Source organism: Haliotis rubra, unplaced genomic scaffold (assembly GCF_003918875.1).
Source record: "Haliotis rubra isolate DU_JTF1 unplaced genomic scaffold, ASM391887v1 Scf1395, whole genome shotgun sequence".
NCBI lineage: Eukaryota > Metazoa > Mollusca > Gastropoda > Lepetellida > Haliotidae > Haliotis > Haliotis rubra.
In genome coordinates this window covers 32,729-59,351 of record NW_025765331.1, presented here as the reverse complement: position 1 = coordinate 59,351, position 26,623 = coordinate 32,729, and the positions used below count along the sequence as shown (strand labels likewise).

The 26,623-nt window shown below is 47.5% G+C and overlaps 1 protein-coding gene across 3 annotated transcripts in view; it reads right to left on the bottom strand.

Annotated features, from left to right (window-relative positions):
* LOC124268606 (transport and Golgi organization 2 homolog) overlaps nt 1–26,623 on the bottom strand; it is a 125,067-nt gene that overhangs the window by 91,379 nt on the left and 7,065 nt on the right. For 2 of the 3 annotated variants that reach the window (XM_046703607.1, XM_046703602.1), the window contains exon 6: nt 23,331–23,410. In XM_046703607.1, the coding sequence (XP_046559563.1) occupies nt 23,331–23,410 (80 nt within the window). Of the gene's footprint in view, nt 1–14,999; nt 15,431–15,673; nt 15,791–22,379; nt 22,537–23,330; nt 23,411–26,623 lie in introns of those variants that run through there. The other variant, XM_046703608.1, reaches the window with a different exon arrangement.

Below are 26,623 nucleotides of genomic sequence, written 5' to 3'. Positions count from 1 at the left end.
GGAGAGACCATATCATTCATGAAGATCAGTCACACGCTGCTGCCGGGTACTCTGGGTTGGAGAGACCATATCATTCATGAAGATCAGTCACACACTGCTGCCGGGTACTCTGGGTTGGAGAGGCCGTATCATTCATGAAGATCAGTCACAGACTGCTGCCGGGTACTCTGGGTTGGAGAGACTGTATCATTCATGAAGATCAGTCACACACTGATGCCAGGTACTCTGGATTGGAGAGACCATATCATTCATGAAGATCAGTCACACACTGCTGCCGGGTACTCTGGGTTGGAGAGGCCGTATCATTCATGAAGATCAGTCACACACTGCTGCCAGGTACTCTGGGTTGGAGAGACCATATCATTCATGAAGATCAGTCACACACTGCTGCCAGGTACTCTGGGTTGGGGAGACCATATCATTCATGAAGATAAGTCACACACTGCTGCCAGGTACTCTGGGTTCGAGAGACCATATCATTCATGAAGATCAGTCACACACTGCTGCCAGGAACTCTGGGTTGGAGAGACCATATCATTCATTAAGATCAGTCACACACTGATGCCGGGAACTCTGGGTTGGAGAGACCATATCATTCGTGAAGATCAGTCACACACTGCTGCTGCGGGGTACTCTGGGTTGGAGAGACCGTATCATTCATGAAGATCAGTCACACACTGATGCCAGGTAATCTGGATTGGAGAGACCATATCATTCATGAAGATCAGTCACACGCTGCTGCCGGGTACTCTGGGTTGGAGAGACCATATCATTCATGAAGATCAGTCACACACTGCTGCCAGGTACTCTGGGTTGGAGAGGCCGTATCATTCATGAAGATCAGTCACAGACTGCTGCTGGGTACTCTGGGTTGGAGAGACTGTATCATTCATGAAGATCAGTCACACACTGCTGCCAGGTACTCTGGATTGGAGAGACCATATCATTCATGAAGATCAGTCACACACTGCTGCCGGGTACTCTGGGTTGGAGAGGCCGTATCATTCATGAAGATCAGTCACACACTGCTGCCAGGTACTCTGGGTTGGAGAGACCATATCATTCATGAAGATCAGTCACACGCTGATGCCAGGTACTCTGGATTGGAGAGACCATATCATTCATGAAGATCAGTCACACACTGCTGCTGCAAGGTACTCTGGGTTGGAGAGACCTGATCATTCATGAAGATCAGTCACACACTGCTGCCGCCGGGTACTCTGGGTTGGAGAGGCCGTATCATTCATGAAGATCAGTCACACACTGCTGCCAGGTACTCTGGGTTGGAGAGACTGTATCATTCATGAAGATCAGTCACACACTGCTGCCGGTACTCTGGGTTGGAGAGACCGTATCATTCATGAAGATCAGTCACACACTGCTGCCAGGTACTCTGGGTTGGAGAGACTGTATCATTCATGAAGATCAGTCACACACTGCTGCCAGGTACTCTGGGTTGGAGAGACCGTCGTATCCTTCACGAAGATCAGTCACACACTGCTGCCAGGTACTCTGGGTTGGAAAGGCCGTATCATTCATGAAGATCAGTCACACACTGCTGCTGAGTACTCTGGGTTGGAGAGACTGTATCATTCATGAAGATCAGTCACACACTGTTGCCAGGTACTCTGGGCTGGAGAGGCCGTATCATTCATGAAGATCAGTCACACACTGCTGCCAGGTACTCTGGGTTCGAGAGACCTTATCATTCATGAAGATCAGTCACACACTGTTGCCAGGTACTCTGGGCTGGAGAGGCCGTATCATTCATGAAGATCAGTCACACACTGCTGCCAGGTACTCTGGGTTCGAGAGGCCGTATCATTCATGAAGATCAGTCACACACTGATGCCAGGTAATCTGGATTGGAGAGACCATATCATTCATGAAGATCAGTCACACGCTGCTGCCGGGTACTCTGGGTTGGAGAGGCCGTATCATTCATGAAGATCAGTCACACACTGCTGCCAGGTACTCTGGGTTCGAGAGACCTTATCATTCATGAAGATCGGTCACACACTGCTGCCAGGTACTCTGGGTTGGAGAGGCCGTATCATTCATGAAGATCAGTCACACACTGTTGCCAGGTTCTCTGGGTTGGAGAGGCCGTATCATTCATGAAGATCAGTCACACACTGCTGCTGCGGGGTACTCTGGGCTGGAGAGACCGTATCATTCATGAAGATCAGTCACACACTGATGCCAGGTAATCTGGATTGGAGAGACCATATCATTCATGAAGATCAGTCACACGCTGCTGCCGGGTACTCTGGGTTGGAGAGGCCGTATCATTCATGAAGATCAGTCACACACTGCTGCCGGGTACTCTGGGTTGGAGAGACCATATCATTCATGAAGATCAGTCACACACTGCTGCTGCTGGGTACTCTGGGCTGGAGAGACCTTATCATTCATGAAGATCAGTCACACACTGCTGCCGGGTACTCTGGGTTGGAGAGACCGTATCATTCATGAAGGTCAGTCACACACTGCTGCCAGGTACTCTGGGTTGGAGAGACCGTATCATTCATGAAGATCAGTCACACACTGCTGCCAGGTACTCTGGGTTGGAGAGGCCGTATCATTCATGAAGATCAGTCACACACTGTTGCCGGGTACTCTGGGTTGGAGAGGCCGTATCATTCATGAAGATCAGTCACACACTGCTGCTGCGGGGTACTCTGGGCTGGAGAGACCGTATCATTCATGAAGATCAGTCACACACTGATGCCAGGTAATCTGGATTGGAGAGACCATATCATTCATGAAGATCAGTCACACGCTGCTGCCGGGTACTCTGGGTTGGAGAGGCCGTATCATTCATGAAGATCAGTCACACACTGCTGCCGGGTACTCTGGGTTGGAGAGACCATATCATTCATGAAGATCAGTCACACACTGCTGCTGCTGGGTACTCTGGGCTGGAGAGACCTTATCATTCATGAAGATCAGTCACAAACTGCTGCCGGGTACTCTGGGTTGGAGAGACCGTATCATTCATGAAGGTCAGTCACACACTGCTGCCAGGTACTCTGGGTTGGAGAGACTGTATCATTCATGAAGATCAGTCACACACTGCTGCCAGGTACTCTGGGTTGGAAAGGCCGTATCATTCATGAAGATCAGTCACACACTGCTGCTGAGTACTCTGGGTTGGAGAGACTGTATCATTCATGAATATCAGTCACACACTGTTGCCAGGTACTCTGGGCTGGAGAGGCCGTATCATTCATGAAGATCAGTCACACACTGCTGCCAGGTACTCTGGGTTCGAGAGACCTTATCATTCATGAAGATCGGTCACACACTGCTGCTGCAAGGTACTCTGGGTTGGAGAGACCTGATCATTCATGAAGATCAGTCACACACTGCTGCCGCCGGGTACTCTTGGTTGGAGAGGCCGTATCATTCATGAAGATCAGTCACACACTGCTGCCAGGTACTCTGGGTTGGAGAGACCTTATCATTCATGAAGATCAGTCACACACTGCTGCCGGGTACTCTGGGTTGGAGAGACCGTATCATTCATGAAGGTCAGTCACACACTGCTGCCAGGTACTCTGGGTTGGAGAGACTGTATCATTCATGAAGATCAGTCACACACTGCTGCCGGGTACTCTGGGTTGGAGAGACCGTCGTATCCTTCACGAAGATCAGTCACACACTGCTGCCAGGTACTCTGGGTTGGAAAGGCCGTATCATTCATGAAGATCAGTCACACACTGCTGCTGAGTACTCTGGGTTGGAGAGACTGTATCATTCATGAAGATCAGTCACACACTGTTGCCAGGTACTCTGGGCTGGAGAGGCCGTATCATTCATGAAGATCAGTCACACACTGCTGCCAGGTACTCTGGGTTCGAGAGACCTTATCATTCATGAAGATCAGTCACACACTGTTGCCAGGTACTCTGGGCTGGAGAGGCCGTATCATTCATGAAGATCAGTCACACACTGCTGCCAGGTACTCTGGGTTCGAGAGACCTTATCATTCATGAAGATCGGTCACACACTGCTGCCAGGTACTCTGGGTTGGAGAGGCCGTATCATTCATGAAGATCAGTCACACACTGTTGCCAGGTACTCTGGGTTGGAGAGGCCGTATCATTCATGAAGATCAGTCACACACTGCTGCTGCGGGGTACTCTGGGCTGGAGAGACCGTATCATTCATGAAGATCAGTCACACACTGATGCCAGGTAATCTGGATTGGAGAGACCATATCATTCATGAAGATCAGTCACACGCTGCTGCCGGGTACTCTGGGTTGGAGAGGCCGTATCATTCATGAAGATCAGTCACACACTGCTGCCAGGTACTCTGGGTTCGAGAGACCTTATCATTCATGAAGATCGGTCACACACTGCTGCCAGGTACTCTGGGTTGGAGAGGCCGTATCATTCATGAAGATCAGTCACACACTGTTGCCAGGTTCTCTGGGTTGGAGAGGCCGTATCATTCATGAAGATCAGTCACACACTGCTGCTGCGGGGTACTCTGGGCTGGAGAGACCGTATCATTCATGAAGATCAGTCACACACTGATGCCAGGTAATCTGGATTGGAGAGACCATATCATTCATTAAGATCAGTCACACACTGCTGCTGCTGGGTACTCTGGGCTGGAGAGACCTTATCATTCATGAAGATCAGTCACACACTGCTGCCGGGTACTCTGGGTTGGAGAGACCGTATCATTCATGAAGGTCAGTCACACACTGCTGCCAGGTACTCTGGGTTGGAGAGACTGTATCATTCATGAAGATCAGTCACACACTGCTGCCAGGTACTCTGGGTTGGAGAGGCCGTATCATTCATGAAGATCAGTCACACACTGTTGCCGGGTACTCTGGGTTGGAGAGGCCGTATCATTCATGAAGATCAGTCACACACTGCTGCTGCGGGGTACTCTGGGCTGGAGAGACCGTATCATTCATGAAGATCAGTCACACACTGATGCCAGGTAATCTGGATTGGAGAGACCATATCATTCATGAAGATCAGTCACACGCTGCTGCCGGGTACTCTGGGTTGGAGAGGCCGTATCATTCATGAAGATCAGTCACACACTGCTGCCGGGTACTCTGGGTTGGAGAGACCATATCATTCATGAAGATCAGTCACACACTGCTGCTGCTGGGTACTCTGGGCTGGAGACACCTTATCATTCATGAAGATCAGTCACACACTGCTGCCGGGTACTCTGGGTTGGAGAGACCGTATCATTCATGAAGGTCAGTCACACACTGCTGCCAGGTACTCTGGGTTGGAGAGACTGTATCATTCATGAAGATCAGTCACACACTGCTGCCAGGTACTCTGGGTTGGAAAGGCCGTATCATTCATGAAGATCAGTCACACACTGCTGCTGAGTACTCTGGGTTGGAGAGACTGTATCATTCATGAAGATCAGTCACACACTGATGCCAGGTAATCTGGATTGGAGAGACCATATCATTCATGAAGATCAGTCACACGCTGCTGCCGGGTACTCTGGGTTGGAGAGGCCGTATCATTCATGAAGATCAGTCACACACTGATGCCAGGTACTCTGGATTGGAGAGACCATATCATTCATGAAGATCAGTCACACACTGCTGCCGGGTACTCTGGGTTGGAGAGGCCGTAACATTCATGAAGATCAGTCACACTCTGCTGCCAGGTACTCTGGGTTGGAGAGACTGTATCATTCATGAAGATCAGTCACACGCTGATGCCAGGTACTCTGGATTGGAGAGACCATATCATTCATGAAGATCAGTCACACACTTCTGCTGCAAGGTACTCTGGGTTGGAGAGACCTGATCATTCATGAAGATCAGTCACACACTGCTGCTGCTGGGTACTCTGGGCTGGAGAGACCTTATCATTCATGAAGATCAGTCACACACTGCTGCCAGGTACTCTGGGTTGGAGAGACCGTATCATTCATGAAGGTCAGTCACACACTGCTGCCAGGTACTCTGGGTTGGAAAGACTGTATCATTCATGAAGATCAGTCACACACTGCTGCCAGGTACTCTGGGTTGGAGAGACCGTATCCTTCAAGAAGATCAGTCACACACTGCTGCCAGGTACTCGGGGTTGGAGAGACTGTATCATTCATGAAGATCAGTCACACACTGCTGCTGAGTACTCTGGGTTGGAGAGACTGTATCATTCATGAAGATCAGTCACACACTGTTGCCAGGTACTCTGGGCTGGAGAGGCCGTATCATTCATGAAGATCAGTCACACACTGCTGCCAGGTACTCTGGGTTCGAGAGACCTTATCATTCATGAAGATCGGTCACACACTGCTGCCAGGTACTCTGGGTTGGAGAGGCCGTATCATTCATGAAGATCAGTCACACACTGCTGCCAGGTACTCTGGGTTGGAGAGGCCGTATCATTCATGAAGATCAGTCACACACTGCTGCTGCGGGGTACTCTGGGCTGGAGAGACCGTATCATTCATGAAGATCAGTCACACACTGATGCCAGGTAATCTGGATTGGAGAGACCATATCATTCATGAAGATCAGTCACACGCTGCTGCCGGGTACTCTGGGTTGGAGAGACCGTATCATTCATGAAGATCAGTCACACACTGATGCCAGGTACTCTGGATTGGAGAGACCATATCATTCATGAAGATCAGTCACACACTGCTGCTGCAAGGTACTCTGGGTTGGAGAGACCTGATCATTCATGAAGATCAGTCACACACTGCTGCTGCTGGGTACTCTGGGCTGGAGAGACCTTATCATTCATGAAGATCAGTCACACACTGCTGCCGGGTACTCTGGGTTGGAGAGACCGTATCATTCATGAAGGTCAGTCACACACTGCTGCCAGGTACTCTGGGTTGGAAAGACCGTATCATTCATGAAGATCAGTCACACACTGCTGCCAGGTACTCTGGGTTGGAGAGACCGTATCCTTCATGAAGATCAGTCACACACTGCTGCCAGGTACTCGGGGTTGGAGAGACTGTATCATTCATGAAGATCAGTCACACACTGCTGCTGAGTACTCTGGGTTGGAGAGACTGTATCATTCATGAAGATCAGTCACACACTGTTGCCAGGTACTCTGGGCTGGAGAGGCCGTATCATTCATGAAGATCAGTCACACACTGCTGCCAGGTACTCTGGGTTCGAGACCCTTATCATTCATGAAGATCGGTCACACACTGCTGCCAGGTACTCTGGGTTGAGAGGCCGTATCATTCATGAAGATCAGTCACACACTGTTGCCAGGTACTCTGGGTTGGAGAGGCCGTATCATTCATGAAGATCAGTCACACACTGCTGCTGCGGGGTACTCTGGGCTGGAGACCGTATCATTCATGAAGATCAGTCACACACTGATGCCAGGTAATCTGGATTGAGAGACCATATCATTCATGAAGATCAGTCACACGCTGCTGCCGGGTACTCTGGGCTGGAGAGACCGTATCTTTCATGAAGATCAGTCACACACTGATGCCAGGTAATCTGGATTGGAGAGACCATATCATTCATGAAGATCAGTCACACGCTGCTGCCGGGTACTCTGGGTTGGAGAGGCCGTATCATTCATGAAGATCAGTCACACACTGCTGCCGGGTACTCTGGGTTGGAGAGGCCGTAACATTCATGAAGATCAGTCACACTCTGCTGCCAGGTACTCTGGGTTGGAGAGACTGTATCATTCATGAAGATCAGTCACACGCCGCCCAGGTACTCTGGATTGGAGAGACCATATCATTCATGAAGATCAGTCACACACTGCTGCTGCAAGGTACTCTGGGTTGAGAGACTGATCATTCATGAAGATCAGTCACCAACTGCTGCTGCTGGGTACTCTGGGCTGGAGAGACCTTATCATTCATGAAGATCAGTCACACACTGCTGCCGGGTACTCTGGGTTGGAGAGACCGTATCATTCATGAAGGTCAGTCACACACTGCTGCCAGGTACTCTGGGTTGGAAAGACTGTATCATTCATGAAGATCAGTCACACACTGCTGCCAGGTACTCTGGGTTGGAGAGACCGTATCCTTCATGAAGATCAGTCACACACTGCTGCCAGGTACTCGGGGTTGGAGAGGTCGTATCATTCATGAAGATCAGTCACACACTGCTGCTGAGTACTCTGGGTTGGAGAGACTGTATCATTCATGAAGATCAGTCACACACTGTTGCCAGGTACTCTGGGCTGGAGAGGCCGTATCATTCATGAAGATCAGTCACACACTGCTGCCGGGTACTCTGGGTTGGAGAGGCCGTAACATTCATGAAGATCAGTCACACACTGATGCCAGGTACTCTGGGTTCGAGAGACCTTATCATTCATGAAGATCGGTCACACACTGCTGCCAGGTACTCTGGGTTGGAGAGGCCGTAACATTCATGAAGATCAGTCACACTCTGCTGCCAGGTACTCTGGGTTGGAGAGACTGTATCATTCATGAAGATCAGTCACACGCTGATGCCAGGTACTCTGGATTGGAGAGACCTGATCATTCATGAAGATCAGTCACCAACTGCTCCTGCTGGGTACTCTGGGCTGGAGAGACCTTATCATTCATGAAGATCAGTCACACACTGCTGCCGGGTACTCTGGGTTGGAGAGACCGTATCATTCATGAAGGTCAGTCACACACTGCTGCCAGGTACTCTGGGTTGGAAAGACTGTATCATTCATGAAGATCAGTCACACACTGCTGCCAGGTACTCTGGGTTGGAGAGACCGTATCCTTCATGAAGATCAGTCACACACTGCTGCCGGGTACTCGGGGTTGGAGAGACTGTATCATTCATGAAGATCAGTCACACACTGCTGCTGAGTACTCTGGGTTGGAGAGACTGTATCATTCATGAAGATCAGTCACACACTGTTGCCAGGTACTCTGGGCTGGAGAGGCCGTATCATTCATGAAGATCAGTCACACACTGCTGCCAGGTACTCTGGGTTCGAGACCTTATCATTCATGAAGATCGGTCACACACTGCTGCCAGGTACTCTGGGTTGGAGGCCGTATCATTCATGAAGATCAGTCACACACTGTTGCCAGGTACTCTGGGTTGGAGAGTCCGTATCATTCATGAAGATCAGTCACACACTGCTGCTGCGGGGTACTCTGGGCTGGAGAGACCGTATCATTCATGAAGATCAGTCACACACTGATGCCAGGTAATCTGGATTGGAGAGACCATATCATTCATGAAGATCAGTCACACGCTGCTGCCGGGTACTCTGGGTTGGAGAGGCCGTATCATTCATGAAGATCAGTCACACACTGATGCCAGGTACTCTGGATTGGAGAGACCATATCATTCATGAAGATCAGTCACACACTGCTGCCGGGTACTCTGGGTTGGAGAGGCCGTAACATTCATGAAGATCAGTCACACTCTGCTGCCAGGTACTCTGGGTTGGAGAGACTGTATCATTCATGAAGATCAGTCACACGCTGATGCCAGGTACTCTGGATTGGAGAGACCATATCATTCATGAAGATCAGTCACACACTGCTGCCGGGTACTCTGGGTTGGAGAGGCCGTATCATTCATGAAGATCAGTCACACACTGATGCCAGGTACTCTGGATTGGAGAGACCATATCATTCATGAAGATCAGTCACACACTGCTGCCGGGTACTCTGGGTTGGAGAGGCCGTAACATTCATGAAGATCAGTCACACTCTGCTGCCAGGTACTCTGGGTTGGAGAGACTGTATCATTCATGAAGATCAGTCACACGCTGATGCCAGGTACTCTGGATTGGAGAGACCATATCATTCATGAAGATCAGTCACACACTGCTGCTGCAAGGTACTCTGGGTTGGAGAGACCTGATCATTCATGAAGATCAGTCACACACTGCTGCTGCTGGGTACTCTGGGCTGGAGAGACCTTATCATTCATGAAGATCAGTCACACACTGCTGCCGGGTACTCTGGGTTGGAGAGACCGTATCATTCATGAAGGTCAGTCACACACTGCTGCCAGGTACTCTGGGTTGGAAAGACTGTATCATTCATGAAGATCAGTCACACACTGCTGCCAGGTACTCTGGGTTGGAGAGACCGTATCCTTCATGAAGATCAGTCACACACTGCTGCCAGGTACTTTCGGGGTTGGAGAGGCCATTATCATTCATGAAGATCAGTCACACACTGCTGCTGAGTACTCTGGGTTGGAGAGACTGTATCATTCATGAAGATCAGTCACACACTGTTGCCAGGTACTCTGGGCTGGAGAGGCCATATCATTCATGAAGATCAGTCACACACTGCTGCCAGGTACTCTGGGTTCGAGACCTTATCATTCATGAAGATCGGTCACACACTGCTGCCAGGTACTCTGGGTTGGAGAGGCCGTATCATTCATGAAGATCAGTCACACACTGTTGCCAGGTACTCTGGGTTGGAGAGGCCGTATCATTCATGAAGATCAGTCACACACTGCTGCTGCGGGGTACTCTGGGCTGGAGAGACCGTATCATTCATGAAGATCAGTCACACACTGATGCCAGGTAATCTGGATTGGAGAGACCATATCATTCATGAAGATCAGTCACACGCTGCTCCCGGGTACTCTGGGTTGGAGAGGCCGTAACATTCATGAAGATCAGTCACACACTGCTGCCAGGTACTCTGGGCTGGAGAGACTGTATCATTCATGAAGATCAGTCACACACTGATGCCAGGTACTCTGGATTGGAGAGACCATATCATTCATGAAGATCAGTCACACACTGCTGCTGCAAGGTACTCTGGGTTGGAGAGACCATATCATTCATGAAGATCAGTCACACACTGCTGCCGCCGGGTACTCTGGGTTGGAGAGGCCGTATCATTCATGAAGATCAGTCAGACACTGCTGCCAGGTACTCTGGGTTGGAGAGACCTTATCATTCATGAAGATCAGTCACACACTGCTGCTGCTGGCTACTCTGGGCTGGAGAGACCATATCATTCATGAAGATCAGTCACACACTGCTGCCGGGTACTCTGGGTTCGAGAGACTGTATCATTCATGAAGATCAGTCACACACTGCTGGCAGGTACTCTGGGCTGGAGAGACCGTATCATTCATGAAGATCAGTCACACACTGCTGCTGCGGGGTACTCTGGGCTGGAGAGACCGTATCATTCATGAAGATCAGTCACACACTGATGCCAGGTAATCTGGATTGGAGAGACCATATCATTCATGAAGATCAGTCACACGCTGCTGACGGGTAATCTGGGTTGGAGAGGCCGTATCATTCATGAAGATCAGTCACACACTGCTGCCGGGTACTCTGGGTTGGAGAGACCATATCATTCATGAAGGTCAGTCACACACTGCTGCCGGGTACTCTGGGTTGGAGAGGCCGTATCATTCATGAAGATCAGTCACAGACTGCTGCCGGGTACTCTGGGTTGGAGAGACTGTATCATTCATGAAGATCAGTCACACGCTGATGCCAGGTACTCTGGATTGGAGAGACCATATCATTCATGAAGATCAGTCACACACTGCTGCTGCAAGGTACTCTGGGTTGGAGAGACCTGATCATTCATGAAAATCAGTCACACACTGCTGCTGCTGGGTACTCTGGGCTGGAGAGACCTTATCATTCATGAAGATCAGTCACACACTGCTGCCGGGTACTCTGGGTTGGAGAGACCGTATCATTCATGAAGGTCAGTCACACACTGCTGCCGGGTACTCTGGGTTGGAGAGGCCGTATCATTCATGAAGATCAGTCACACACTGCTGCCAGGTACTCTGGGTTCGAGAGACCATATCATTCATGAAGATCAGTCACACACTGCTGCCGGGAACTCTGGGTTGGAGAGACCATATCATTCATTAAGATCAGTCACACACTGCTGCCGGGAACTCTGGGTTGGAGAGACCATATCATTCATGAAGATCAGTCACACACTGCTGCTGCCGGGTACTCTGGGTTGGAGAGACCGTATCATTCATGAAGATCAGTCACCCACTGCTGCCAGGTACTCTGGGTTGGAGAGACCGTATCATTCATGAAGATCAGTCACACACTGCTGCCAGGTACTCTGGGTTGGAGAGGCCGTATCATTCATGAAGATCAGTCACGCGCTGCTGCCAGGTACTCTGGGTTGGAGAGACCTTATCATTCATGAAGATCGGTCACACACTGCTGCCAGGTACTCTGGGTTGGAGAGGCCGTATCATTCATGAAGATCAGTCACACACTGCTGCCAGGTACTCTGGGTTGGAAAGGCCGTATCATTCATGAAGATCAGTCACACACTGCTGCTGAGTACTCTGGGTTGGAGAGACTGTATCATTCATGAAGATCAGTCACACACTGTTGCTAGGTACTCTGGGCTGGAGAGACCACATCATTCATGAAGACCGCAATCCTATTAGCTGTAATATTGCTGAGTGTGGCCTTAAACAACAAACAATTTGCTGAGGACAGAAGTATATGTTAATGTTTACGCTGCAGTTACCAATAGTCAAGCTATGTGATGATGGTCTGTAAATAATCAAGTCTAGACCAGACAATCCAGTGACTGACACCACTGGAACACATGTGAGTTTGCATACATACTGCTACTTGAAACAAGACATCCTCAAGTGGTGCAGGTGAGGCTCACTGCTTCGGTGAAACCCATGTGGTGGCGGGTGGTCCTGTGCACACAGCTCAGGTCACGAATCAGTTGAAGTTAACCAACCTCGAGCTCGGACAATCCTTGGATGGGTGACCGTGTTTGGCAGCCTGACTCCTGAGAGTTTCTAGGACTTCAGTCCTGCCCCACAACGAAGCACATGTGATGCATGTGGTCTGACCTTAGGCAAGTGAGTTTGTTCAAATTGCCTCTGTTCACCCAGTAGAAAATGGGTACCCGGTGGGATAAAGTCATGTGACTTTAACCTTCTAGCGCCTAACAGGCAGCCTGGGTTATCCCGGGTAATAAGAATCAGATTCTGATTAAGCGCTGCGAGCAATCACTTGGTGTTTGGAGACTGTGCGCTATAGAAGATGACTTATGATTATTATTTTTATGACCATAGGTACCATGCTGACAGACCTAGAAATGTATTTGAGGAAAGCAGGGATTGGAACCCAGGACAAAAGAAATTTGCGTATCTGTCGCAACTCTGGCAACTTCTTGCCTTAACATCCATTATACATAATTATTTCTGTTTTAAACCCTAAGGGTCTGTTTTCCCGAGTAATCTGGAACAAATTCAGAGTCTCTATCCAATCTTTCACTCTAATGAGAGATACCTCTCTGTGAGGATCTGGATACACCTTCACGTGAGGTTTATTTTTAAAGTAGCCAATCAGCATCAAGGTTCCTAATATCTGGGTATCAATGAACCAAGGATTCAGGCAAACATGTTTTATTTTAGTGAATTGAAAGTGATATATTGGAAAAATTCAGGTGGTAAAGAAATAAAACCAAACCATAATACAAATAATACAAATATGGACAGAAGTGTGCCTCAAACACTTCCATCAGACTGTGTTGTCCTCGTTCCCTCAGACCAGACCTGACTTCACCGGGCTCATACCGAGCACTGCTTGACTATTGTTTCATGCCACAATGTTCAAGTAAATACCTGTAGTCTCTAAATAATTGAATCTGAACCAGACAATCCAGTGATTAATATCATGAGCATTGATCTATTGATCAATTTGGATACAATGACATGCATCAACTAAGTCAGCATCGGTTGCTGAAGACCAAACATAACCCAGATCTTCACGGATCACTTGGCACACATCAGACATGGTGGTCCTAGTTCCCTCCGAGTCCACAGACTTCCTACAGAGGACTGGCTGCAGCATACACACGACACTTGGTGGTCCTAGTTCCCTCCGAGTCCACAGACTTCCTACTGACCACTGGCTACAGCACACACACAACACATGGTGGTCCTAGTTCCCTCCGAGTCCACAGACTTCCTATAGACAACTGGCTACAGTATACACACGACACTTGGTGGTCCTAGTTCCCTCCGAGTCGACAGACTTCCTACAGAGCACTGGCTACAGCATACACACGACACTTGGTGGTCCTAGTTCCCTACGAGTCACAGACTTCCTACTGAGGAGGACTGGCTGCAGCATACACACGACACTTGGTGGGTCCTAGTTCCCTCCGAGTCCACAGACTTCCTCCTGACCACTGGCTACAGCACACACACAACACATGGTGGTGGTTCCCTCCTCGAGTCCACAGACTTCCTACTGACCACTGGCTACAGCACTGGCACACACACATGCAGTTCAACACTTCCTAACACATGGTGGTCCTAGTTCCCTCTGAGTCCACAGACTTCCTACTGACCACTGGCTACAGGCATATAGCATATACACTGGTCACTTAGTGGTCCTAGTTCCCTCCGAGTCCACAGACTTCCTACTGACCACTGGCTACAGCACAAACACAACACATGGTGGTCCTAGTTCCCTCCGAGTCCACAGACTTCCTACAGAGGACTGGCTGCAGCATACACACAACACATGGTGGTCCTAGTTCCCTCCGAGTCCACAGACTTCTTACTGAGCACTAGCTGCAGCATACACATGACACTTGGTGGTCCTAGTTCCCTCTGAGTCCACAGACTTCCTACTGACCACTGGCTACAGCATATATACGACACTTAGTGGTCCTAGTTCCCTCCGAGTCCACAGACTTCCTACTGACCACTGGCTACAGCACACACACAACACATGGTGGTCCTAGTTCCCTCCGAGTCCACAGACTTCCTACAGAGGACTGGCTGCAGCATACACACAACACATGGTGGTCCTAGTTCCCTCCGAGTCCACAGACTTCTTACTGAGCACTGGCTGCAGCATACACATGACACTTGGTGGTCCTAGTTCCCTCCGAGTCCACAGACTTCCTACTGACCACTGGCTACAGCACACACACAACACATGGTGGTCCTAGTTCCCTACGAGTACATTCACAGTAAAGCTTCTAACCATGTTCTCCTCTCTACTACACATAAACCAACACAAACAACACAAACACGCTTTCACCAACGGAAGTGATCAAGCTTGGTTTAATATCACGTAAACAATATTGCATATATATCACAGAGTGCAGGCTGAATGTGAGAGAAAGTCTGAAATGATGCTGGTCTCTGATGTTTACCACTGGGTGAATCCAAGAGGAAGGACACGGTGCTAACAGACGCCAAAACACAATCTGGGATTCGACATTTCCCTTAATAATATTCTGGTTAAAGGGAGATAACTCAGATCAGCTTAATATTCATACGAAAGATAACAGACTTAACAGTGATGACTGCTTTGTAACAAACAGTTATGTGGAGGTCATGTCAATGTTGAAAGAAAATGTTTCTGTAGTTGTATGGGGATCGTTTTCATCAACAGGGGTCACCAAGGATCGTTCAATGTAATCACATCGACCATTGCTATCCACCAGGATCACAGTGTTGGTTCTGACAACAGAAAAACACATTCTATTGTATGCAATAATATTCGGTAACTCTTGTTTAGCATGTTTACACCTGGTTTTTACAGCAACCCTATTTAACTCTATTCAAAACTGCTACAGAGTTTCAAACTCATAAAGGATGAAAGTTGAGTCCACAAAGAAACATCCCCACGCCATGTAAACCACAAACAAGCATATAGTCAGCAGGTACATCATGATCTCACCACAAACCCCTCCATTTGCTTACCTTGTCCCATACATGATTGATGGCGACCACACACAGTTTGCCGATCTCTCATCCTTTATCACAGTGGAAACGCCCAACTCTCGACATGTTCCACCAAGAACACTGTCTGTTGTATATCTGTAACAAGGAACACCATGCATACATTCTAGCAATCTGAAACCTAAACCGAATTAATCACGTGGCAATTAAACTTACTTACTGTTGTTTGTCAGTCATCTCACCAACACTTACTGTTGTTTGTCAGTCATCTCACCAACACTTACTGTTGTTTGTCAGTCATCTCACCAACACTTATGTAATTTTCTGAATAAAATTGATATTTTATACTTATCCTGACTCATGCTTATTTGCTTGTCTCCTTCCTCTTGCGAACGTTAGTGGAACACTTGTATCTCCTATTGAAGCTCCCTTCAATAAAAAACACGTAAAATCACCACTCACCAAGAGTTATCTGTCTTGCCGTTTTGGCGGGAAAGCGGCGCCACCGTACTCCCATGCTTCACTCTCTCCGAATTATGAGCCCGACACTTTAATTTACAGGGAAATCCAAAGTGTCTAGCAGGGAGGTTGGGAGGGCTTACCTCATGAGTCAGGATAAGTATAAAATATCAATTTTATTCAGAAAATTACATATTTTCCCTTATCCTGACTCATGCTTATTTGCTTGTAAAATCCGTCGGATTCGGTGGTGGGTCAAGCCACTTCTGGATTCCATGTAGTGATTTACGTCTTACATACCCCCCTATGGGAACTTCCTGGTAGCACTTCTTTTACTGCTAGGCTCTGCTGCTGCTGTAACCCTTCACTTCCAGCTTTCTCTGAAGGGGGGACCACAATTGTTAACTTTTGGTCCTTGCTTCTGTTAACATTTTATGTGGATTTTGCAACTCCATCTCTTGATGCGAGCACCAAGTGGAGAAGCGACCCTTTCCTGTACTAGAATGTCCTTACAAGTACTGGGTCATATCACTTATGCTAGTCTGTCCTAGACGTGCATATAGACTCTAAAGCTGAACTCTCCTGAGTGTAGGCTTTTGCAAGTCATGTGATAAAAGGGCGAGACTCCGTCTCAGCACCTTTGTGGGACTGTCAATTGTTGTGCTACAACAAGTGGGTCGAAATGGTGAATGCCAGAGACGTCCTCGGTGACGATGTCCCTCAGGTAGTGGTTGGCAAACAGCATGTCCCATTTCCAGAAGCAGCCCTCCATTATCGTCCTGATAGAGCAATTCCCATGTAGAGCGAGTGTTGGCGCCAGAGCTCTAACTTCATGTGGGTTGGAGGCTCTTGGAGGATCAAGTCCTGCTGCTTTGTAGGCCCGTAGTATGACAGTTCTGATCCAGATTGATATCTTAGTGCGGAAGACCTCCGTCTGTGTCGCTGTCGATATCGGGACGAAAAGACGCTTGAATTTCTGTCTCCTGGACCTGGATCTTGTAGGTAGACTTGCAATGCTCTCACTGGGCACAAGGATAGGTCCTGCGTATCCTGTGGTCCAAGGACTGATGATAGTGTTGGGACGTGGAACTGTCTGTCTGGATGACCTGGCAGTTGATTCTTGCTATGAAGTCCCATATGCACGATGTTTTGATTTTCATCAAATCGTGTTCTCTCGAAGTCCAGAGCATGGATTTCCAACATCCTTGCTGCTGTTGCTAAGGCGATCAGGCACAGCATCTTCTACGTCAAGAACTTGAAGGATGTCCTCTCTAATGGTTCGTAGATGTCACTGGTGAGATGTCGTAGAACTACGTTGAGGTCCCACGCCGGAGCTTTAAATCTCTGTTGTTGGTCCTCCAATTTATAAGAGCGTAGTAAGGCCAGTAACTCTGGTACTTTCGTCAGTTGCACTCGTCCTCATGGCGATAACTGAGCTCAATGCCGCTAGGTATGTTCAGAGTGTTGACCCTTTTAACCGCTTCGTTTGTCTAGGTGACAAAAGTAGTCCGCCACTTGAGGATGTGTCACTTTTATGGCTGTGAAGCCGGTCCTCAACGCGTATGTCTCGAAGCGTCGCCAATTGTTGTTGTACAAGATGCGTGTAGACTTGCGTAAAGCTAGTGTGACTGCTTTCGCTGCCCTGGCGGAATATCCTCTCTTGTTCAAGCATGCCTTGATACAGTCCACACGTGTAGCCGGAACACCTCTGGTTGCCGTGTGCCTGCTTTGTGTGAGGATGTACTAGTAGATTCGTCCACTCTGGTAGTTGCAGTTGAGGCAGTCCTAGTTCTTGTATGAGAATAGGGAATCATATTCTCGCTGGCCAGTAAGGCGCGACCAAAATCAGTTGTAGGTCCTTCGTCTGACTGATTTTCTGCAACACCCTCGGTATTAGAGCTGGTGGTGGAAACGGGTAAGCGTTTAGTCCTTGCCAGGAGATGCTTAGAGCGTCAGATGCCCATGCTCATGGATCTGGTATTGGTGAGACGAATGTTATCAGTTGACCCTTGTGGCGAAGAGGTCTATTAGTGGTGCTCACATTTCTGGCATGATCTGCTTGAAGATCTCTGGATGTAGCATCCATTCTGTTGAGGATGGCTGCGTTGGACGGGATAGTGCATCTGCTATCACATTCTTGGCTCCTGGAATGTGGCATGCTCTTATGTGGATGTTCAGGTTGTCTGTTATGCTGGCCAGTTGAAAGCAGAGGTCCAGAAAGTTCGCCGACCTTGTTGATCCTTCTGTGTATGTAGAACGCCACTGTGGAGTTGAATGTATCTACCGTCAGATGAGCATTCTTCAAAATGCTGGTCTAGTAGAGTATGGCGTTTATCACTGCTTTCATTTCCAGCATGTTGATGTGCAGATCTTTCTCTTCTATGGTCCATATCCCAGCTGACAACCTTGGAGAGATGCATCCACATAGAGATGCGTCTTGCACTCCGGCTCTGCTAAATAGGTGCGTCTGCGATCATCCGATCTCTGAGTCCACCATATTAGATATGGTTTTAGTCTGTCCGGGAGTCCGAAGCGGTCCGGATCGTACAGTTGTACATTCACGAAGACCTGTAGTAGGCGTAGTTGTAGACTCCGTCTGCGTATTATGTCCTGTGCTGACGTGAGAAGACCCAACAGACTCTGCCACTTCGTAGTAATAACGGAGAGAGTAGTACTTGACCGACTCTGTGACTGCCATCGTTGTGAAGTCGATATAAAGTAGTCTGGCTGCCGTCACCCAAAGTCCGTCCAACGTATGTTGCTGCAATTCGTCTGATGAATCATCTTCAATGTTGACAGGGAAGGTATCTAACCCCGTGAAGGCAGCCAAATCACGTAGGTCCCGTCTAACTGGACGGTAATTGAGGCTTTCCTCTTTCGTTGACAGGTTGTTGTCACTTGTAACCCATTTCCTGACATGTGAACTACGTCCGACCTCTGTGCAGGGCGTTGTCTCTCATGGTCCAATCAAAATAAAGCATTTTGATTCCTTTGGCTTGCCGCGATGTGACGTCACCGGTGTAGCAGGAAAAAGGTCCTTGTAGAATCTAGTGCCGCCGTTGATATCTTATCACCACTCGGTCTTGTCCGTAGCCTTCCGGAGTCATACGAGTGACCACGTGTATCGAGGGTTGAATGGTAAACGCGCGAAATATTTCGCCGCGTAATACCGATGTAGGTAGGCTGTTTTCCTGGCTGCTGTGACTGTTACTTCAGCCCTGAAGATAATGTTGTCGCCCTTTTATACAGATGATCAGCTGAAATCATCACGTCCTCAGTGCTGCTATTGTAGACTGCATACATCGATCTCAATGAAGCGTCGTAATTGTAGAGTTGATGATGAACTTTGTTGTAAATTCTACCCAGGGAGTCGTTGACGATTTTGTAGTTTCCTAGCCTTAGCAAGGCTGCTGCTGAACCACGCCAGTGTGAATATCTGCAGATCTGTACGGAAGTGAAGATCTCTATATGGCCATGAGTCTTCTGATGTAAATATATCAATCTATGTGAATCCCGTCGTGGATTCAGTCTGAAGGTCCGTGCCGGTGATGAATTCGGACAAGAGTACCCCTCTTGAACTTCATTACATGTTCCTTAGTCTTTGTGCCGACGAAGATCTTTCCCTTATAGGGTGATGCTAGGTCCAGTCCACCATCGTGTCCTGGTTGAATATCATTGGAGATCTGCGTAGCGATCTGCGTGGATGCGTCTGTATGGCGCCCTGTGTGTAGGTGATCGTCTTGTAGTCCGGGATTGCCTTCCTGGCAATGTATTCCTAAGTGGGGATTCCCGTGATAATCTGCGAGGCGTTGTTGATGCCCTTGATGTAGGTAGTCAGCGTGAAGGTCCTTTATTAGGCTCATCATCTGTTGACGGTCCCGTCCTGCGCGCAGGTTGCTGACAGCATGTAGCGTTCTGTTGAGAATCTAAGTACTGCGACGTCTCTGCGTTGTAGATGGCCTGCGCGAATGCCTTCGCGAATGCCTTCGCTCAGGCTCGTTGACGGCATGTAGCGTTCTAAGTACTGCGACATCTCTGCGATGTAGACCTTCGCGCAGGCTCTTTGACGTCCTGTAGAGTTGAGCGCCGCATTCTCTTCCTGGGTGAGGGTGACGTCTGTATCAGGTCCACTGTTGTGAGATCGTTGATCGTCCTTCGTTGGGGTGCATGAAGACCTGCCTGGAGACCTTCGTGGAGACCTGCGCGGAGATCGGCGTGGAGAGGAGCCCGGTGAACTGCGTCTGTAAGGCGACCTGCGTGGAGACTTGCTCGGAGATGAGCGTCTTTTGGTTCGCGAATACCTCGGTGAATCCCTCGACGATCTATGCGATGTTGAAGATGTCTTTGAGGCTGTGTCCGAAGCCCTTCGCGAGTGCATTTGCGAATGCTGATCATCTGATTTGGCATCTGGGGATAGGCGTGTCATCTTTCGCGCAGGCTGGTTGACGTCCTGAAGCGTAGATCTGTTCCCGGTCGTCACGTTGCTGGAGGGCCTCTCCGAAACATCGTCTGCGTTGGAATGCCCTTTGCGAGTGCATTCGCGAATGCTGATCATCTGATTCGGCATCTGGGGATAAGCATGTCGTCCTTCGTGCAGGCTGGTTGACGTCCTGAAGCGTAGATCTGTTCCCTCTGCGTTGGAACCTTCGCGAAGGTCCGGGTCCGCTCTGCGGGCTGGTTGTTGATCATGCGATGCCCTTTCCAGTGCGAAGCGCCTCTCCATCATCTCCATGATCTGCTGTGGGAACTGCTGCATGAAGTCCCCCGGGTTGAATGTCTGCGGTGAGAGATGAGCTGCCCTCTCTGCGTTGGTAGCGATATGGCCCAGGGATCGCTCATCTGCCGTCAGTGTAGATACCTCGGACTGCGTAGACAACTGCGCTGACGTTACCGTTGCTGAGGCCCGCTTCTACCGGTGATGTATCTCGGGGATGATGAGCGGCGGCTCATCATAGAGTCCTCTTTCCGTCATCGGGACAATCTCGGCCAAGAAAGTCCTTATAGTCTGCGCAGACGTCCCCGTACAGTTGGTCGTCGTCTAAGGGGTGTGTAGCCTTCTCTGGGTAGAGGATGGCTTCTTTCCCTTCGTCTGCGATGATTGTAGAGCTGCCCTCTCTGCGTTGATAGTGATATGGTCCAGGGATCGCTTATGTGCCGCCCTTGGACTGCGTGCTGTATCTCCTGGGATGATCAGTAGCAGCTCATCATGAAGTCATCTCACTTCCATCGGGACGATGTCTGCCGAAAGGTCCCTGTAGTCTGCGTAGAAGTCCCCGTAGAGCTGCTAGGCGTCTTAGGGGTGTGAGGCTTCATTCTGCGTAGAGGATGGCTTCTTCTTCTACGTCTGCGTTGAGGGGTTGTCCGATGTAGAAGCCAACTCCTTCGGGCACCAGAAATGTAATGGCCCATGGACAACATCCCACGCCCATTCTCCGAGGACACCTCCGGCAGGTCACTGGATGGAAGTAAGTCGTCTGACAGCAGTAGACAGCTCGTGAGGGACTCAGCCGGTTTATCCATGACTTGTAAAGTCGCCTGGATTGTCGCTAGTACGTCTAAGTACAGAGAAAAATTATTTGTTAAATTGAATTTCTGTTAAATGCTGATAAAGATTACATTGATAGCTGGAAGTACATGTTGTTGTGCAGCTAGGGCACAGTCAATGCGGGTTTGCAGCAGCGAACCTAAACCTACAACGAAAAAAGGTTTTCATGAAATGTAAACAACTGAACAATCACGTACAAAAACCGTGAATAAACAGTGAAAATACAAATAAATTTCAAACCATATTGTTGGAGGATACACCCTAGACCCCTATAAAGGTAATTTATAGGGTAATAACTAATTAATCAAAGGATATAGTGCCGTATTGGAGACACAGGTGCTCTCCCAACCGTCCACTAGGGCGAAGAAGGAGAGAGTGAAGCATGGGAGTACGGTGGCGCCGCTTTCCCACCAAAACGGCCAGACAGATAACACTTGGTGAGTGGTGATGTTACGTCTGTTTTTTATTGAAGGGAGCTTCAATAGGAGATACAAGTGTTCCACTTATGTTCGCCAAAGGAAGGAGACAAGCAAATAAGCATGAGTCAGGATAAGGGAAAATACTGTTGTTTGTCAGTCATCTCACCAACACTTACTGTTGTTTGTCAGTCATTTCACCAACACTTACTGTTGTTTGTCAGTCATCTCACCAACACTTACTGCTGTTTGTCAGTCGTCTCACCAACACTTACTGTTGTTTGTCAGTCATCTCACCAACACTTACTGTTGTTTGTCATTCAGGAAATCCAGCAGGGAATCAACAAGCTTGTTTTTGGACTCCGGACTTCTGTTTTCTTCAATAATCTTCTGAAAGCGAGGTTGACCCTGTTCCACTTTCTGCCAAGGCTTATCTACAGTTGAGTTACCAAAGGCATGCAAATCTAAAATGTCAAACAGAACACGGCTGAAACAAACTAAGAAGGAAAATCCTATAATTATGTGACCATCTTAGATTTGGTAAAGCCATATGTCGCGGAACTCATGCTCATTAAGCAGGAGAATAGCAGTGTCCTCGGGAGGAATCAGGTAGCTGACCACGAAGTAGGACAGTCTTGAGAGAAGGGTAATAAATCATATTACACATATTTTGGGGGGTAAGAACATGTAAAACAGACTTTCTATAATAAAACATACAGTTCTTTTGCATTTATGCGCCTAAAGTCAAGCACCCTGCAAGAGGTACTTGTGTTTTATTCTGGTTTGACACAGCCCAGGATCAAACCACTGACCATTCACTCTCTGGACAGATGCAAACCCACTAGGCCACAGTGAGTGAGTGAGCATGGTTTTACGCCACTTATTAGCAATATTCCACCAATATCACGGCGGGGGACACCAGAAATGGGCTTCACACATTGTACCCATGTGGGAATCGAACCCGGGTCTTCGGCGTGACGAGCACATGCTTTAACCTCTAGGCTTCCCCACCGCCCACAGAGGTGAACAGTATGACAATAACACGTACTTTTTAAAAAATATTTTAACCACATTTGTCTATCGAAATACAATTTAATATCTCTACATTAGTTTAGTAATAATGTTTTCACAGACAAAACATGGACATTGGCTGATAAAACTTAACAAGCCTGTATATGGATCTGAAAAAGGTTTTTACAATCATAAACAACAGCACATCTCAGCCCACACTGCCACTGACAACACACGACCTGGTTACCTCCCAGTGACAGCCTCTGTGGGCCCCGTCTCTGGTGTTCGGAACTTTCAGTCAAGTACATCGCCGACGGATGTTGGCCTCTGAAACGGAAGAGCAAATGAAGACTGGAATTGTTTTCAGAGACAGTGAAATTATACCACTTTCATACTACTTGACATACCAAACATCCAATCACTTCCTAATTTCCATTCTCTTCCCACAGAGGTTACTCCTGTCATATCTTCCTACATAACCTCTGTTCTAATACGGCCATATTTCCCGGTCCTCGTAAAATCCCCTAGCGACAAAAGATCGCAACACGAATTATCTCCCTTCTTTCTATCCAATCAGAACACGTGTTACATCGACTTAGATTCAATTTGACTAACACAAGCAAATGCGGGGCCACAAATATCCCCCATCTGCCGGGGAATTGTGTTGATGTTACACACAAGACGTTTAATGGCTAGCTTGTCCGTTGTCAACGAGGGCGATGGAGACGCCATTGATACGCCATTACATGACTGAGTTCTGTCTAGAAGAAACGTTTGCGCATCGCGCTCGGGAAGAGGTTCTAGTTTTCCCGAAGCATACGGAAATTACCGAGGCCTTGCGAATGGTCACTTTTGAAACAACGTCGCTGATTGCACAACTAAATCGGCTTGTCTCCAATCACGAGCCTTGAACGCTGACACCAAGAAAGGGTCGTATTAGAACAGAGGTTATGTAGGAAGATATGACAGGAGTAACCTCTGTGGGAAGAGAATGCCTAATTTCATGAAACTACTTCACATACTTCTCAGCCAAACAATGGTACTTGCTACTCGGGCACAATGATATAACAACAACTATGGTACATGCTACTGGGGCACAAAGATACATCAAGTAGGGTACATACAACTGGGGCACAATGATGTAACAACAACTATGGTACATACTCCTGGGGCAAAATGATATAACATCAACTATGGTACATACTACTGGGGCACAATAATGTAATTTTCTGATTAAAATTGATATTTTATACTTATCCTGACTCATGCTACTTGCTTGTCTTCTTCTTCTTGCGAACACAGTGGAACACTTGTATCTCCCAATTGAAGTTCCCTTCAATGTAAAATTACTAACTAGTGCCCACCACGAGTTATCTGTCCCCTCAAAAGCGCGGGAACGAGGGCGCCACCTCCTGCCATGTGCCTCACTCTCTCCTTATATAGCGAGCCCAACACTTGAATTTTCAGGGAAATCCAAAGTGTTATGTGGGGAGGACGGGAGGGCTTACCTCATGAGTCAGGATAAGTATAAAATATAAATTTTAATCAGAAAATTACATATTTGTTCTTATCCTGACTCATGCTTATTGCTTGTAGAATCCGACGGATACGGAGGTGGGAATACAGAATACTTTGGATTTTTAGATAATTAGTGATTTCTGTAATGACTGTAATAACCCTTATGGGAACTTCATAAAGGCACTGAATTGATGAATTCCTGCTGCTAACTTATCAGCTGCCATATATGGGTTATTACAATATAAATATTAAGATAAAAGTATATATAACATGAATACTATGCTTAAGACTAAATAGACTTAAGCTTGATAATATGATAGCATAAACTTCATAGAGTTTGTTAGCTAATATACTTTTATGATATAACTATAGTACTGAGCTTCAGATATGATTAAACTTAAGCTAAATATATAATAGCAAAAAACTCTGTAGAGTTTGTTAGCTAATATACTTTTATGATATAACCATAGTACTGGGCTTAAGATATGATTAAACTTAAGCTAAATATATAATAGCAAAAAACTCCGTAGAGTTTGTTAGCTAATATACTTTTATGATATAACCATAGTACTGAGCTTAAGATATGATTAAACTTAAGCTAAATATATAATAGCAAAAACTCCGTAGAGTTTGTTAGCTAATATACTGTTATGATATAACAACCATAGTACTGTGCTTAAGATAATAAATGAACTTAAGCAAAATATATATAGCATATAGCTATTTAGTACTGTTATAAGATAAGTAGTAAAATCTGTAAGATTGACTTATCTTCTCCGAGGAACTGTCAACTGTTGTGCGAGGACCATGGGACCGAAATGGTGGATACCTGAGACGTCCTCGGTGGTGATATCTCTCAGATAATGGTTGGCAAACACCATATCGGATCTCCAGAAACAACCCTCCATTATGGTATTCAAAGAGCAGTTGCCGTGAAGAGCAAGTGTAGATGCTAACGCTCTAATTTCATGAGGATTAGATGCTCTTGGAGGGTCGAGTCCTGCAGCCTTGTAGGCACGTAGTATGACAGTTCTGATCCAAATGGAGATAGTAGTACGTGAGACTTCAGTCTCCGTAGCTGTTGATAGAGGAATAAATAATCTCTTGAATTTTTGTCTCCTCTGTTTGGATCGGTGGAGATATATTTTCAGTGCTCTTACTGGACATAGTGATAGATCCATCGTATCATGAGGTCCAAGTATAGATGAGAGAGCTGGGATGTGAAATAACCTGTCTGGTTGGCCTGGTAATTGGTTCTTGGCGATAAATCCCAACGTAGTCCCATATGCACGATGTTATGAATGTCATCAAAGCGTGTTCTCTCGTAATCCATTGCGTGAATCTCTGACATCCTGGCTAGAGATAACAGGAACAAGTTTTCTGAGTCAGAAATTCGAACGATGTAGATTCTAATGGTTCATATGCCTCACTTGTGAGGTGTTGGAGCACTATATTTAGATCCCAAGCTGGAGCGTGAAATCTGCGTTTCTGATCCTCCAATCGGAATGCTCGTAGTAAGGCGAGTAACTCTGGGGTCTTGTTTAGCTTGACACCCGTTCTCAAAGTCATGACCGAGCTTATTGCTGCAAGATAAGTAGATAAGGTGGAGCCTTTTAGATTATTAGTCTGACGTAGATAACATAAGTAGTCAGCCACTTGAGGATGAGTAGCATATCTATCTGTAATCCTTTCTTTGCAGCATAATTGACAAAACTGTGCCACTTGTCATCGTACAAGTTGCGAGTGGAGTTACGCAAGGCAAGGGTGACTGCTTTCGCCGCTCTGGCTGAATAACCTTTTTTATTTAGACACGCCTTAATACAGTCCATACGTGAAGTTGGAATGCTTTTGGCTTTCCGTGTGCTTGTCTGGTGTGCGGATGTATTAACAGATTCGGGCACTTTGGAAGTTGTAGTATTGGTTGTCCGATTTCTTGAATAAGAGTAGGAAACCACGTTCTCACTGGCCAGTAGGGCGCTATCAAATCAGTTGGATATTGAGTAACACTTGTGGGATTAACAC